The sequence below is a fragment of the Elgaria multicarinata genome, chromosome 4 (genome assembly GCF_023053635.1).
Source record: "Elgaria multicarinata webbii isolate HBS135686 ecotype San Diego chromosome 4, rElgMul1.1.pri, whole genome shotgun sequence".
In the NCBI taxonomy this organism is placed as follows: domain Eukaryota; kingdom Metazoa; phylum Chordata; class Lepidosauria; order Squamata; family Anguidae; genus Elgaria; species Elgaria multicarinata.
Genome location: NC_086174.1, coordinates 14,254,389 through 14,269,376, shown reverse-complemented (window position 1 = coordinate 14,269,376; position 14,988 = coordinate 14,254,389). Strand labels below are relative to the sequence as shown.

The 14,988-nt window shown below is 38.6% G+C and overlaps 1 protein-coding gene across 2 annotated transcripts in view; it reads right to left on the bottom strand.

Moving 5' to 3' along the window:
• Positions 1–14,356, bottom strand: part of CCDC88A (coiled-coil domain containing 88A) — a 99,284-nt gene extending 84,928 nt beyond the window's left edge. For both annotated transcript variants that reach the window (XM_063123821.1, XM_063123820.1), the window contains exons 1-2: positions 14,219–14,356; positions 14,013–14,113 (exon numbers count right to left, since the gene is read on the bottom strand). In XM_063123821.1, coding sequence (XP_062979891.1) covers positions 14,013–14,113; positions 14,219–14,281 — 164 coding nt within the window. In that variant the 5' untranslated portion in view covers positions 14,282–14,356. The remainder of the gene's footprint in view (positions 1–14,012; positions 14,114–14,218) is intronic.
• Positions 14,357–14,988: the final 632 nt, after the last annotated feature.

Here is a 14,988-nt window from a genome sequence, read left to right as displayed (position 1 = left end):
CTACTGACACACAGATAGTGTAAGACTAGATTGACCAATGGTCTGACTTCAAAAAAGGAAGCTCCCGAAATGTATGCCACAATACAAATATATGGGGATTCATTCCTGATGCCAGGGGATTATTTTCCATTGAATTTAACAGTGGCAAATTTGCTTTTTATAAATTGAAAGTCTAAAAAGTAGTCTCAAAACTGAAGAGCAAAATCATTGCTTCTCAAATATTTCCAGAACCAGAATAAGCTCCCTTCCCTGTATTGTATGGAATTACCGAAAAAGTATTCTGTATGAAACAGACATAAATCCCAGTGGCAATCTCAGTAGTCACACTATACATAAATTCTAAGGCAATGAATCTTACATATCTGAATAGCTCCTTTTGTAAGGTAGAAAATGAAAATGCTTCTCTGGCAAATAGCCTAGCAAAATAGGGCACATTTGTCTAGAAGTCAATAGGCAGCCCAGCAGTAAAAGATAGCCTTAAGCAATTTTACATTTAAGAGCAACCTACATATGACATGTTACATTAACTTCAATTGGGGAGAAAACAGACAAGAACACACACAATGATAATACATTAGTTCAAAAAGCATAGGAAATGGAGGGGAGTCTGTTATTTCTCAAAAGCTATCAGTGCTATAAGATACAAAATTCAGCCATCTCATAATCAGGGATTATGTATCTTTTTCATTTAGCAAAATCTATCACAAATAAATATGAAACCATTAAGCTATCTGATTTCTGAGTCTAAACAGATTGCAAACCAGTTGTGTCTCCTCCTGCCATCTGTACATTGAAGGAACTTAATGACAAAGCCTACTACTTTTCCGTACCGAATTTTTAATTTTTAAAGTATATAAAATACAACCTATATAAACCAAATAACAAAACAATTGACTCTAGTTGTCACAGTTCAACCAGACACAATATACAAACATTTTCTAGAAACACTCTTGATAGAATATATTCCAACATGTCTCAAAAGATTGCCATTTTTCTACATCAAAAATTGAACTTTTTGTTTTAATAGATTTTAGCATTCCACAGAATGTATGCAAAAAGGCATCTGCAAATGTTTTATACATATGACTGAAACTAAAACCCAAGAGAAAAACTATCTTATTGGATGTGCCGATAGCTTATTTCATTCTTCATTGGCAGTGTTCACATGTCACGCTAAAACATAGTTTAAAGAAACACATACTTTTGTTAAAGTGCTTGAGGAATCCAAACAGTGCATCGTAAAAGATTACACAGTATTATTTACTTGGAGTGCTTGGTTAAGATAGATTTTGAAAGACATTAGCACTCTGGGGTAACTGAATATAGAGAGGTGGTTTAATTCATGTCCTTCATCAGTGGTGGGCAACTTGGGGCCCTCCAGATGTTGGACTGCAATTCCCATCAGTCATAGCCAGCATGGCCAATAGTGAGGGACGATGCAAGTCGCCATCTAATATCATCTGGAGGACTACAAGTTGCCCACTTCTGCCCTACACAGAATCCAAATGCATGGTACAATCCTGAATAATATGGTGTATTTTTGCCACTATGTTCTTACACTGCTCCTTTTGCTGGAATGACTTCTTGGGCTCTTAAACTCCACTAAGAGGGAATCATATGTTCAGTTTTCATGTACGCTTCTTAACTACTCTATAGTTGGCCAACAGGATATGTAGTCACTCTGTCATTTGCTGCATGCCTAAAGTGAATGGCATGTGGCCCTCCATGTCAGCATTTGCCTGGAAGCTAAAGGGACCCTGAAGTAGTTGTACACAGATATATTACGGCCTATTAAACAAACAGTTGTGGGTTACAAACTGTAACTTGTGGATGTTTAGTCAACTGCTGTTCTGGAGCCTCCACAAGTCAAGCACTCTAGTCTTACTGCATGAACAATGAGCAGTCTGAGCATTTGCACTGGCTCTATATATGACTGTAAGAGTAAAATATAGTGGTAGGGTTGTCAATTTATTTTTTTAAAGAAAAATACAGTATAGCTCTATACCATTCCATATATAAATACTATGGAGCTATTGCATTCCAGAATAAAGGGATAAATAGATAAATATGTGTAGGTAAATATATGAAGTCAGATGATGCTTCAGGCTTGTGGGCTTAGAACCTTAGAAGTAAATGATTCTGCCATGATAAATGCAAACAAATAAATAATGAACAGAAACAAAACTATGTTCTTGTAACTGAATGCTAAAAGTATCTAAATTGGACCAACTCTTATGAAATACCGATTAGCAGAGCTGGTGACATGGCAAAGCTTTATGACAACTGATCATATGTTTCATTCAACATTCATTCCAATAGTATGCTTGTCCATGCAGGTAAACACGAATGATCCTCTGATTAAGATGCCAAAGTTGAAAGCAAGCATAGTGTCGCGCTTCACTAACTGTTAATACTGAGGGAAATCTGTGAGCCGATACAGAGCTTTGGCACATGTTCACACTGATGAGTTAAGGACATGTGCCAAGTTTCTCATTCACAGCTATGCTTGAACAGGCAACACCATCATCTTCCCTTAAGGAACTATTCATGATACAAGCTACCTCTCGCTGTAAAGCTCAGCTTGGAAAGAATTGCTCCATTAAGCCCACGTAAGAAGCAAGTCTTTCCTTTAAACAATTTTAAAAACAAAATGAAACTAGCTGGGTTTTTTTTTTATAGTATAGCTTATGCTGGACAGGCATTTTAACAGGAAAAAATAATTTAAAAGACATTCCCTTTCCATAAATGGGTGGGGAGGGGGAGACAAAACAAATAAATGAAAGGCAGCAAGAATGGTTCTCTCAAACTTTTAAATGACTATCAATATTTTCTTTTACTAAATAAAGTCTAATACTATTAAGGGTGCATCTGCACAGATGCTTCCTGTGATCTTGGTTTTGTGTCTCAGCATTAAATCATAATACAGGAAGTAAAAGAAAAAAAGGAGGTATGATGTGGCAGGAGGATGTCTTCACTCAAATCCATGCAGCCCACAATTCTCATCAGGAGAGCAGATGGGGGTGGGGGGAGAGAGAGGGAATATTAGTATATAGTGATCATGACCACTGAATAGGCGGAAAGACAATATCAGATTTCTAAGAAAAGTTCCATATTTTCATGCTTATTATATCCAGAAGGGCAGCTGTGTTATTTATTTATTTTATTTTATTTGTACCCTGTCTTTCCATCAAAAAAATTCTGACCAAAGCAATTGACAATCCTAGGAACTTAAAAGATCGAAACAGTAACAAAACAAACACATTAAAAAAAACACTGATAAAACACACAAAATTTACAGAAAAAAACAGCACCCAACCCAACAGATCAGCTTTCTTGCCAAAGGCCTGCTGGAATGAAAATATATTTGCCTGCTGGCAGAAGGACAGCAAAGAGGAAGCCAAATTAGCCTCCCTCGGGAGTGAGTTCCATAACTGGGAGCAGCCACTGAGAAAGACCTCTCTCGCATTGCCACCAAAACCACCTCTAAACACTGCAGTACTAAGAGAAGGGGCCTCCCTCTCCTGCAGATCTTTAAACCAGGGCAGGCATGTATGGGAGGAGGCATTTTTCCCCGGTAGCCCATTCCCAAGCTGTATAGGCCTTTAAAGGTCATAACCAGCACTTTGACTTGTACCCAGAAACAGACCAGTAGCCAATGAAAGCTGTGGTAACAAGGGAATCAAATGCTCCCTGTAACCAGCCCTGGTCAACAGATTATCTGGCCACAACCTTCTGAACAAGGTGAAGTTTTCAAACAATTTTCAAAGGCAGCCCAATGCAGAGCAGGTTAAAGTAGTCCAAATGGGAGCATGAGTCTGTTGCAGCAAAAACAAAGAGTCTTGTGGCACTTAAAAGACTTAACAATTTTATTCTGGCATAGGTTTTCACGGACACTGTCCATTCCTTCATGCATCTGGACACTGTCCACGAGAGCTTGTGTTGTTTATGCCTATTATAAATTTAGTCTACCAGAAGGTGTTCCTCCTCCTATATGCCCCATCTCTGGTGCTGCCACCCACAATGGTGCAGTAGGAGGAAGGGAAACAGCCTTCTCTGTAGTTGTTATTATTATTTATTTATTTATATAGCACCATCTATGTACGTGGTGCTGTACAGCGTAAAACAGTAAATAGCAAGACCCTGCCGCATAGGCTTCTCATTTTGTGGAATGCCAGGGAAAACTGCCTGGCCCCTTCACTGTATACTTTTAGACACCAGTTTAAGACTTTCTTCTTTCAACACACATTTTAGTCTTTAATCTCTTTAACTCTATTGCTGGCTCTTTAATATTTTTACATTTTCGGTTGGGCAGTATAGAGATTTGCTAATGAAATTTATTAGCGTAAGGGGATAGTGGTCACTTTCTTAGAGGACTTTCAGAGGGGGGGGGGAAATCATGTTTCCTTACCGTTGCTCTCTTCCGTGTTTGAAATGAGCACAATTATACTGAGAAGAGAGTAGCGACCGTGTGGCCTGTACATTTCAATGGGACAGAGCCCTCTAGTGGGCGTTTTACAGAGCAACCTCAGAAAAGTTGGGTTTTCTGAGGTTTATTTTGTGACACTAAAACTGAGAAAAGGAGCAAGAGACGCACAGGAGGCTGATGACATTGTCAAAAGGACCCGTGAACATCCATGAGTAGCCAGTTACGAGCGTGCTATAAATCGCTTGTTTAAAGAAGCCCATAGAAACAATAAGGGGTCCTGGAAAGACACAATTTACTTCTTGTCCTTATATTTCTTACAAAATACTTCTTGTTCTCAAGTACCAACATGGTAACTATGGTCTACAGCAAATATATTAACTGTGGATATACTATCAAGAATTATCCATTAAGTAAAACCAGAATAAAACTGGGAGGGAAAAATTCATAGTAAATGATCTTACATATTTTTTAAAAAAAATAAAATCAGACGACAAAGGATGCATAATGGTCTGATGATCATTTCTAGGCAAAATAAATAAGCATGATTTTAGAAATACTGATAACGAAAAAAGGATAAGAACACCCCCCCCAAGAGAATAGCCTCTGAAATACAAGCCAGAAATTTAACTCCAGGAAACACTTTTACATTAATTGAAACAGCTGCCTCTTCAGAGCAATACAAACTGCAAAGACAGCTTCACTATTGTTCCATTACATGTGTTCCTTTCTATAATATACAAACTTGTATTATTTAGTATGTTAAGCAAAAACAAACATGTGTTCTATTAGGCAGCCTAGGAATAAATGACTGCCAAGTGCCCACAATAAGTCCACTTACAACAATTTCAGACAACACAAATAGTCAGTTTTTAAAAATGCATCTTTTACTCAGAAACCGGAAGTGCAAACACCATTACTAGCCAATTTTTTGTGCCAACTATATGCCTCTATTAAAATTAGGGTGAACCTAAATGTCACAGCAGCAGTGTCAATTGTTTAAACACAGAACTGCTTTGATTTTTTTAAAAAAGAGGGAATTGGGAGGGTTATTTAAATAGCAGAAGGGGCATGTGGGAAAAGAGTCCAGAATCTTCCCTTTACCCATGATTTTTCCCATCAGCTGAGCTCTGATAGTAGAGGTGATCCCTGCTGCATGGAAAGTGCTTCTGGAGAGAGGGCTAAGCACTTCTAACTTGCATGTGACTTTTGCTGTTAATACTGGACTCCTCACCCTTCCAGAAATTTTGAGGCCATGGGGTAAAAATGTTCCTGGGTGTTGTTTATTTGAAAAATTGGAAATTTGGGGGGAAACGAAAAATAACCAATACTTATTTGGTGGGGGGCATTCTTTACAGATCTGAACTCACTTTGTTGCTTTAAGACAGCCTTCTCCAACCTGGTACCCCCCAGATATTTTGGACTTCAGCTCCCATCATACTCAGGCAGCATGAGTCAGCAATGCCAGTCAGCAATGCCAGTTGAAAACATTCTAGTCCAAAACATAGGGAGGGCTCCTTTAGAAACATAAAACAACCTTTCTGTTATTTAATGTATAACTTAGTTTGCTCATAAATTTATCATTACATTTTAAAACTTTTAAAAGTTTTAAACTTTTTTAAATTACAGTAAATTTGTAATTATTGTCTGAATAGATTAGAACCAAATTAAATGGCTGCTACAGCATCAGAAACACAGGAATCTATAGAATAAGAATGTACATTTACTGTCAGAAATGCACAATGGTGACTCTACTCACATGTTGGGAAACTGAGCATAAATGACTATCAGTAAAATATACTTTAGATCAATAATTTTTAATAAGGAATGAAAGAACTGACTATGCTGGGAATCTTAAAAGGATTAAAAAAAAATCCCCCATGGCTTCACTATTTCCAGACATTTTACATCTCTAGTCTTTCTGAAAGAATGTTCTTATTACATAATTTTTAGAAATCCTTTTTGGGGAAGTAAAAGCTGGTTAACAATACTTTGCCTTAAATTCTAAAAGAAAATATTTCATAATCCTAAACTGTTAAATTTGGGGGGGGGGACAAAAACAAAGACTGCCTCAGAAAAAATGGGGGGGGGTTATGGATATTATAATTCTGGGGGTTTTCTAGGCCTTCACATCTCTATTTACTCCATAATAGAGGTGCCTTCTCTGCTGTGGCATCCTGTCTGTGGAATGAGCTCCCTAAGGAGGTTCGCTTGGCACCTACATTATATGCTTTTAGACGCCAGGTGAAGACCTTTTTATTCTCCCAGCATTTTAACAGTCCATGAATAAATTTTAACTTGGTGTTTTAAATTTGTAATTTTGCATTGCTGCTGTTTTTATCTGGTTGAGCTTTTATATTGTATTTTATATTATGGTTTTATACTGTTGTTTTATACTTTGAATGTTTTTAATTTTTGTGAACCACCCAGAGAGCTCCGGCTATTGGGCGGTATAGAAATGTAATTAATAAATAATAAATTAATAAAATAATTGGGGCAACTCTTCCACCATATCTAGTTTGGACTTTAGTCTGTTGGCGATAGAAAAAAAATCCTCTGAATTTCTTCATATTATGCTAGTTTATTTCACTCAGAATCTAGACCCAGCAAGGAAAAATATAGTACCTTTAAGCACTAATAAACTTCTTAAACCATAGGACATATTAAACATTCATGAAGGCTTAACAAGAGCCTTCAACACAACTGACCTAGTTATGGGAGCTGGAATATATAAAGTTGCCCTAACAGTGACCCACAAAGGAAATGTAAACAACTAGTGCTACTGGAATGTTTGTCTGAACGGAAGCTTTACAGAATGAACAACTAAAGAGGGAAAGGAAATTTTAAACAGATGCTCTGGAGTGTTTATTAACATCTATTATATTCAAATCAGTATGCACTTGAGAAAGATCTCTTTTGTAAAAGAACCAATGTCTCTTCAGACCCTCAACACAATAAATAAGCTATTGCATCATTATTTCAGTCTTTCAGTGTCTCCCTCAAGCAATGGCTAGTATGATTAAAAGCACAGCAGTTTCAGCAATGTAAGACATAGTATACATTTCATATGGCAGCTTTATTCAGAAATAAGTTTAATTATTTCAAGGGACCTTTCTTCCCAGCACAGGGGCCCCAAAGTGTGGCCTCTGGCTTCCTAACTCCTAACAGGGTTGCTAGTGCCTAATCTACATCAAGCAGGATATTGAACAATAAAAGTGGTATGAAAGCGGTATATAAAAGGCAGGAGCCATACTACTGCTTTATAGTGGTGTTGAAATGCACTGACAACTGTTGGGGCTCATTGACACATATCATATACTGCTTTCATAGTGCTATATCCTGCTTGGTGTAGATTAGGCCTCAGAGATCTCATGTTAGGAATACTTTTACAGAAGCAAAAGAGGATGCAGCTGAGGCTTCCTCGTACTTTGCTCAGCCCCCCAGTCTTGTTGCACATACTTTCCTCCTGCCTTCTGGTGCATTCAAAAGGCAAGAGCGGGGAGAGGGTGACAGGGAGTATGAGAAGCTGCTGCACATCCTCTTTTACTGTTGTGAAACTCTTATCAAGAGAGGGAAGAGCTTGGACTAAAATGGAATCCAAATGTGGAAGGCTCTGTTGAATTTAAAAATTTACTCTAAGGCGACCTTCGCTATCCTGATGCTGTCCAGATGTTTTGGGCTACAATTCCCAGCATACCTAACCACTGGCCATGTTGGCTGGGGCTGATGGCCACCAAAGTTGCCAAAAAATCTAGAAGACGCAAGGCTGGGGAAGGCTCCTCTAGATAGAGCAAAGGCATCAAAGTCAAACGAATCAGAGGTGCACGCACCCCACCCAGCAAATGCCTAAGAGCTGCACCCATAGCAATTTAATTTGGTTTGTTTGTTTAACCTGAAATCTTCTGCTTTCATGAAGAAGGGGGGAGTAGTAGGACCTATTGTTACCTTCTAAAAATATCCCTTAAAACGTGCTGCCTTTCACATCTTGCTTACCAAATTATCTTCACCAGCAACACTACTGCCCCCACATCTGCCAGCCTCAAGGCTCAAACACTCACCAGCTGTTCCCATCCAATCCCTTTTCCTACATGCCATACCTTGCTGTCCAAAACAGCTGCCCGCCATATCCTGTCAGACTAAACATCCCCATCATTCAAGCCTCCTCCTCCACAGGCCAGACACTACTACTATCTATTCACACCCTTCCTCCTTGGCTGCAAATTCTGGAAAATGGCAAATTCCACTTTCTCGGATAGCAGCATTGCTAATTTAAATTGGAAATGGGAGAGTCCCTTGAGTCCCAATACTGGGGAAAAGGCAGATATAAATAAATATAATAATACATTTGAGTGGAAGTAGGTAGTAGCACCCATCAGTAGGTCAGTCCTTTTGTCCTACTGAGGGCATTGCTTCCTAGCCCTGTACGATTCATTGATTTATGTGGAGTATGGTACAGAGGCTTTGGAATACTAAAGGACATGACAAAACCCGCTGACTGTTATGTTTGACAGCTCTGCTCCAGTGCAACCCTCTGCCTGTTTACTCAAAGTAAGTCAGAGTGTTCAACAGGTTTACTCTCCAGTTTGCAGTCTTAATGAAGTTTTTTGGACTATGTAACATAATTAAGTCACCTCTGTAACCCTCAAGACCCAACCTAACCACTTAGCAATCCATTTATCTATCTTTAAGTACCTCAACACTACCAATCAAGAAAGAAGTCTATTCTAAAAACAAAAATGTTAACTAAATCTAAATGCTGCAAATAAGGAAATTAGGTACATTGATGATCCATGCCAAAGGAGGTAGGAGTGGCCGTATCAGGAAGTCATGCAATTTTAGGCTAGGATAAAAAGAATTAATAAATCACAGCCAAAGGAAAGCTGAAGCTTATTAGTTTTCTGCAGTACCGAAGAAAGTCAGCAACACTAGGAAGATGTTGGTTACTATGATAGAACCTTTCTAACCAAAGCACTATGGTCTCTTTTATAATTATTAAGACGATGTTTGCACTGAATAAGGAAAGGCAGCAAGATGTTAGTCATTCACAGAGTAATCCTACACATGTCTACTTGAAAGCAAGTAAGTAATTCCCAGGAAAGTGTGTATAGGATTGCAGTTCAAGTGATTTTTAGTTTAATACTGAATTCCCTAGTTTAGTAATGTCTAGTTCTGATGAAAAACACACTTCCCTATACATTTAAATATAACCAATTTACTTAATGCTGTGCTTCCACGTTCAGATTAGTCACAATGCTTTTCAATGAGGATCCCACTGAGTCATATCAAAAAGGCTCTGCCCCAACTTTTCAGTCCTCCTTGTTAAAGAAAAGTAAGCAAATACCACACAACTGTAAATAGTTGTTTTTGTAAATCTGGTATTAAACAAATCTGTTTATGGTAACAAAAGCTAAGGCCATCTTCCAAGCCTATTATATTAACTGTGATATTGTGCTTCTTTGAACTATGAACAGGAAATACATAAATTCATAATAGCAATAGGAGGATTCCACCTCTAAAGCCAGTCTAAAAATAATTTTAAATAAAAATAATAAAATAATGATATTAGACTATTCTATAAGAAATCCAGTATTAATGATTTGCTACTAATTATTTGATTCTTGAAACTTTCCAGATTTCGACTTGCTATTAAGCAAAACCAACCCCTTTCATCCATGGGTGGCATGAGTGTCTTGCAGCTGATTCTTTATTTGTAAAAGACAATCAGTTGACAGGATAGTTCTTGAAGATTGTTACAGCACTATAATGACACAGTAACATACACAGATTCCACCCTCATGAGAATACTCAAATCATGATTTGCAAAACCTGACAAAGCTAGTTGAAGAAAAAGCCAGAGAGGTATTCTACTGGACTGGCTTTTAGGAGTTTGGAAGGTTTCTGTATTTCAGAGAAAGGTATTTCCGATTAGAAGTCTATTCATGGCATAGTAGCAGAGTAAGAATATGTGCTGGACTGGCAAGTTCACTAACAAACATCTGTCGATATTGGAGCACACAAGGGTAGCTTTAATACACAACTTTAATACATAACTATGGAAGAGCTATTAAGAACATTTAATTCTGATATCAACCAGCCTGTTATTTAACATCTTATGCTGAGGACCTTCTCCATGTACCTCTTCTATCAGAGGTACAAAGAATATCTATAAAGAAGAGAGCTTTCTTGGTGCTGCTGCCCTTGTTTATTATTTATTTATTGCATTTCTATACCACCCAATAGCCGAAGCTCTCTGGGCGGTTCACAGTTATGGAATGTCCTCCCCAAAGAAATTTTCCTAGTGCCGATGCTACTATCATTTAGATGCCAAGCAAGAATGTTTTTATCCAGTTATTTTAATAGATTTTACTGATTTAATAGCTCAACTTTTATCTGCTGTTTACTTATTTTGTGTTTTTTCTATTGTTCTGTGTTGTACTCTGTATGGTATGACAGGTGGTATAAAATGTTTTACATAAACAAAGTGAGTAGCCATAGATAGCAAGTGCTTGCAGAGCATCTCTTTCCCTGATACCTATTCAGAGCTTGTTCGTACTCTGAATTGGCTTTGTGATATCATCATTAATCAAATCTGCCTGGCTATGTAGCAGTGTGACCTCACATTCATTGCATGAGCCCTGATTAGCTGGGATCACATAGTGAAAGAAGGAAGTGGTGCCAACGAAGCAGCAGAGAACAAGAATATAGTAGCCATGAACAGACACGAATAAGCAAGGGATTGGGAGGCATTATGCACCTCTCTAAACATACCATTTGTATCAGAAAATCTATGTAAGTTAACATTTGGTACGTTTCTACTCTAAAATGTGGCATCTACATTTAGATGTAAATTACCCTTTTTGTGTGCAAAGTACCTAGCAAATTGTACCACTGATACCCAGAACAGCTCTGATTAAATTAAATCAAGAAGTTGCCATTATACAGACACAATGGGTTGCATCCAACAGTGTCATTCCACTGACAGAAACTGTTCTACCGTAGAACCAGGAAGAGGGTAATTCCCCCTATTATTATTATTATTATTATTATTATTATTATTATTATTTATATAGCACCATCAATGTACATGGTGCTGTACAGAGTAAAACAGTAAATAGCAAGACCCTGCCGCATAGGCTTACAATCTGCCCTGTACACCCTCAAGATCAGCAGTGGAGGGCTGGGGAAACCCTCTAGAGCAGTGGGCTGCAGGGAATGGAGGAAGAGGGATAAATTCCCAATCTGCTAGCAGACTTCCACTAGTGCAACATTAGATTTAAGCCAATGATAGCAGAAAAGTGTGATTTTTATATCACTACTACACTAGTAGCATGATAAATCAGATGTGAAATGTTTTTTCTGCCACTGCAATAGTTTACCTACACCGCCGCTATACCCAGTACTGCCTCTACACCCAGAGAAGATCTGAGAGAAGTTTTCTAGACACTACTCTGTCATTAGCCTCAGTCAACCTACTATCCAAACTGGAATATCAATCAAATAGCACCAACAGTAATGTACCAAGCATTCTGGATGCCATCTGAGACTATAAGTGTCGTGAATGAAATCATCATAGTGGCTCACCTCATAGAGCTCATGGCCAGACCTACACCAAGCAGGATAAAGCAGTATATAAGAGGCAGAAGCCAACCAAGCAGAATACAGCACAATGAAAGTAGTATGAAAGCGCTATATGGTATGTGTCATATGAACTTTGCATATAAAGTGCACAGTTGTCAATGCACTTCAATACTGCTATAAACAGTAGTGTGGCTCCTGCCTCTTATATACTGCTTTCATAGTGCTATAACCTGCTTGGTGTAGATCTGGCCCATGACAAAGAGTAATCTGAAGTTTGATAAAGTAATGATCTGACTAAACAACAGTTGAAAAAAGACTCCCATGTTCAAACTACTACAAGTTCTTACTATAGACATTCATAGAAAACAAACACATTTCCTTTTTAAGACTTAGAGCTTTCTCCCTCTCTACCACAGGGTCATCTCTAGAGAATTTACTATGTTTCTGAATATACTGAAAGTAATCTCACAATTCAACTTCATTAATGGGCAAAGGTTTGCCTGTAATTTCAGCTTCCAAGCAGTAATATTCCTTGAAGTTTCTTCAAGTGTCAATGAACTCTAACCAAACACTAGATTTATTTACAAATTGTCCACTGCTAATTGTAGGCATGCTTATTTGTGAAGCCATTGAATGCACTTAAGCCAGAAGGATTTAACAACATCTTGTTGCTGCTCATATTTTTCACAGATGTTGATTCATGCATAATTCCCACATGTTGGATCACCAGTCTGTGAACAATAGCTCTTCAGCAAGCATATAGGACACATCAGAAATTGGGACCAAGAGTGTCTTGGTTACAAATCCAAGCCATTTCAATAGTAGATTCTGGCCTAATCTACACCAAGCAGGATATTGCACTATGACAGCTGTATGAAAGCAGTATATAATAAAAGGCAGGAGCCATACTGCTGCTTTATAGCAGTATTGAAGTGTACTGACAACTGTTGGGGCCCAATGACACATACCATATACCACTTTCATACCACTATATCCTGCTTGGTGTGGCTCCTGCCTTTTATATACCGTTTTCATGGTGCAATATCCTGCTTGGTGTAGTTTAGGCCTCTCTCTCCAAAAAGAGCAAACCTATTTTGGCAATATTCAGCCCACTATATCAATTCCAAAAGTAGTTTCTTGAATGTTACCATGAAACTACTGTGAATATTAGTTTTCAACAACTTAGTATTTTGAAGTATCTTACCATTAAAACAAATAAAGCGAGCATTTGCTTCTTTCATAGAAGTCACAGTACACCTTTATAAGATTAACAAAAACTCTCACCCACCCATAAAATAAGATTTTGGTTTTTCCACATAAATACAAACTAGGGGACAGACTACTCTTTGTAATGATCATTATACAATTCATGCCACTTGACCCCCACCTATTCCTAAATAGGTGTGTCTGAAAGCCTTCATACTTTTGTTCTGAGTTGTGTTTCAACATGCTGTACTTAAGAGAAAACTTGAAAGTAAGCTCAGTTGAAATCAATCGGATTTACTTCCAAATAAATGCATTTAATATCAGGATGGAAATGTAACTGTGTTTTGTCTTAAGATACAGCTGATCAAAATCAGGGACTTGAGGCCTCACATACATTGTATATGCTGGAAAGTAATGAACTATCAAGTCTGATCCTACAAAACATGCTTTGCAGCAAATAAAAAGTGTTGAGCATGTCATAAAATAGGGGCAGATTACTATTATTAACCCTTTATTGAACAGAATCCCTTGTTACATCTCCCTAGTATTTCCTGTCTCTCAACTTCTGCTGGAATAATGCAGCTAAATATAAAATTCCTCTGAGAATCAGAAGCATTTAGAAGCAACACATGACTATGCTATATAACTAAATACAGATTAATACCACAGAAATATGTTAAGGCACTTAACTGTGTTCATCGGGAAGCTGAAAATGTTAACAAAATTAAACATATTCTTAAAACTATCTCTAAGAGTAGTATACTGAAGATTTCTTTAGGCAGCAAAACAGAGTAGAAGAACTTACATTTGGAGCATGACTTCATTCAAGAAGACTCCATCCACAAGTGCAACATATTCCTCCAAGTTGGTTGCATTTCCTCCAGCTAACGGTCCAAATGTCTTAACCTAGAACATAATCATCATCACTATAACATTGATTCCATCTCAGTGTCTATACTCAACAGGAAATTAGAGAGAGAGAATGGTACTGAGCAGTGAATAAACGCTTACCCATGTAACAAGAGGGCTGGATATGAATATCTCCAAAAGAGGTGTGAATATCTCGTTTTCCATTTTTTAAAAAAGCAAAATAAAAAAATCCGATTTTTTTTTTTTAAAAAAAAAAGCACAGAAGACGGCAAGAGGTTCCCTTCGTTGTATTAATTCCGTGAAATGCTCCACGACCTCGAGAAGATTATATCCAGGCTAGCTCCACAATAAAATTCAAAAAGTAGTCAGGGCTGTGGTGACAACAGGGGTTGCATTATCCTCCTCGTCCAAAAAGGGAGCGATTGCGAGGCCATCGGCGTTCATTTTTCAGTCCCGTCCCCTCTTACAGCTGTCTCTGACTGTGACTCCCTTTCTTCCCTCTGTCTCCGCGCTGAAGGGGAAGGAGAAAGAAAGGAAGGAAGGGACCCTACCAGGATCCTACATCAGCTGCACAACCTACCGCCCGCCCCTCTTCTAGGCTGCTGCAACACCAGCAAGCGTGTGCGCGCACACACACATGCAAGGCGGGGAAGCCGGGCAAATCCCAGGGACCGCTCACCCGAGCTAATTTTGCCCCCCGGCCACGCAGAAGCGCGCGTGTGACAGTCAGGGCAGAAATCGCATCCTCCCTCTTCCCCCCACCCCCACCCCCCAACAAGTCTCCCTTATATTCACGCTCAGAGGAAATCGCTCCCGTGTCCGAACCAGTCTGATTCTCCCCCTCCCCCGACGCCGCAAACGCCGGCTCCTTCACACACACACACACACACCCGAGAGTGGGGGGTGGGTGC